At 24.8% G+C, this 1,894-nt stretch overlaps 1 protein-coding gene across 3 annotated transcripts in view; it reads right to left on the reverse strand.

Annotated features, from left to right (window-relative positions):
* Nucleotides 1-374: 374 nt before the first annotated feature.
* LOC108693882 (acyl-CoA Delta(11) desaturase) overlaps nucleotides 375-1,894 on the reverse strand; it is a 4,146-nt gene continuing 2,626 nt past the window's right edge. For 2 of the 3 annotated variants that reach the window (XM_018203058.1, XM_018203060.1), the window contains exons 5-6: nucleotides 1,667-1,852; nucleotides 430-739 (exon numbers count right to left, since the gene is read on the reverse strand). In XM_018203058.1, coding sequence (XP_018058547.1) covers nucleotides 430-739; nucleotides 1,667-1,852 — 496 coding nt within the window. Of the gene's footprint in view, nucleotides 740-1,666; nucleotides 1,853-1,894 lie in introns of all 3 variants that reach the window. The other variant, XM_018203061.1, reaches the window with a different exon arrangement.

Genomic DNA, 1,894 nt, shown 5'->3' on the forward strand with positions numbered 1-1,894 from the left:
ATTAATTGTATATTATAATAGAGGATGTTCCCTAAAATTCGCAAATCAGAACACGGAATAATATAACAAAGAAATTTTCAAAAAATGAAGTAAAAAAATTATTTGTGAATTTTTATTTTAAGCAATTTTTATAAGAATTTAAAAATGACCAATTGTGGACTACGTTTAGATTACTTGCCCATGAATCGTACGTGCAGTATTAGTAAATGCATATTTCAGCGTTTAAATGTAATCCATAATTGATCATATTCACAAATTTTTATTATTTCACAAACTATTGCTTAAAATAAAACTTCACAAACAATTTTTTTATTGAATTTTTTGAAAACTTTCTTACTATGATATTCCAATTTGCGAATTTCGAGACACCCTGTATATATAATATATTAAATTACATACATTAATTTATTTTCTTATAAATTAATTTTTTTAATGATGATATTTCAGCATTTCTCTATAAGCGTTTTCTTCTGCATTCTGTTTTACTTCCGCCAAAGCTTCATCTAGTGTCATCTCCGATGAGACCACTTTGTAAAGAGCTTCTCGTATATCATCGCAGGTAGTAGTCTTCAGTTGATTGATAAAACCGAGTTCGTACCACATTTTGAGAATAAATGAGGTAAGTCCTCTTTCATAAGAACCGAATTCTTCGCTTTTCCAGTCCCATGGTAGCATATAGTGATAATTTAACCAATAAGACTTCGACAGGAAAAAGACAGAATTGTCATCGACTGGAAATCTAAAACATCAATTCTACAAGTTAGATTATTGAAAATAAACTCAATAGACAATGCAAAGATTACGCTATTATACGTATGAAGAAGATACAGTACACCGTTAAAAGAAGAAAGAAAAATAGTTATATATCGAAGTCTAACTAATACGAGAATTTTATAATATTTAATATATCCCGGTAAAAAATTTTGCATGAATATGTATAAATATGTACAAACATACATAAACACGCATAAATATTCATAAACATGTATAGTTATATACAAAATCTATACATATTCAAATCCTTTTTTCTTTTGTAAAATTATTTTTTAGAATAATAGAAATAATAATAATAACGTGAAAACATTAAAAATAATTAAAAAGGTAATTTTCGCACTATTTATTTTATAAAAAATCAAGTTTGAAGAAATGTAAAAAAATTATTTATGTATAATTATAAAATTATGCATATATATGAACATATTTCACATATAATTATACATGTTTATAAATATTTATGCATATGTGTTTATGTATGTTTATACATATTTATACATATTCATAAAAATTTTTTACCGAGAAAAGATTCTAACCTTAATAATAATAATAGAATTTTATTAATACTTTAAGTTAATAAGTATATAATTGAAAATTTATAAGAAAATTAAAAATTTTTATGAAAATTATTATATATTTTTCAACTTTTATTATGGAACATTTTAATTTCATCCAGAAAATCAATAATGATTTAAGCTTAAAGAGAGAGGAAACACATTATTTTTTTATTTGTGTAATTTTTTAGAGTTTATGACAAAATATTTTCAAATTCTGTTAAATGTTATTTATAACGTATACCATCCTTATCTATAAGAACGGTATCATGATTCTTCGCCAGTTCGAAGAATAATTTGCAAAAAAGCGAGAGAGAATATCAAAAACAGATATTAACTTGCTCCCTTTCTTCAGGCCCCAAACCAGCAAGGCGCTATTTATTAGCCAAGAAATATTTGTTGTTATTAATAATCGCGCTGCGCCAATAATTAAAAACGAATTTGTATATGATTCATCCCAATATACTACAGCTGCGTGAATAGGCAACACAAATCCGAGTACGATGAAGAGTATCCAGTAGAACCTATGTAATATATTATTTTATATATATTATATATATTATTTT

The sequence above is a fragment of the Atta colombica genome, unplaced genomic scaffold (assembly GCF_001594045.1).
Source record: "Atta colombica isolate Treedump-2 unplaced genomic scaffold, Acol1.0 scaffold110, whole genome shotgun sequence".
Classification (NCBI taxonomy): domain Eukaryota; kingdom Metazoa; phylum Arthropoda; class Insecta; order Hymenoptera; family Formicidae; genus Atta; species Atta colombica.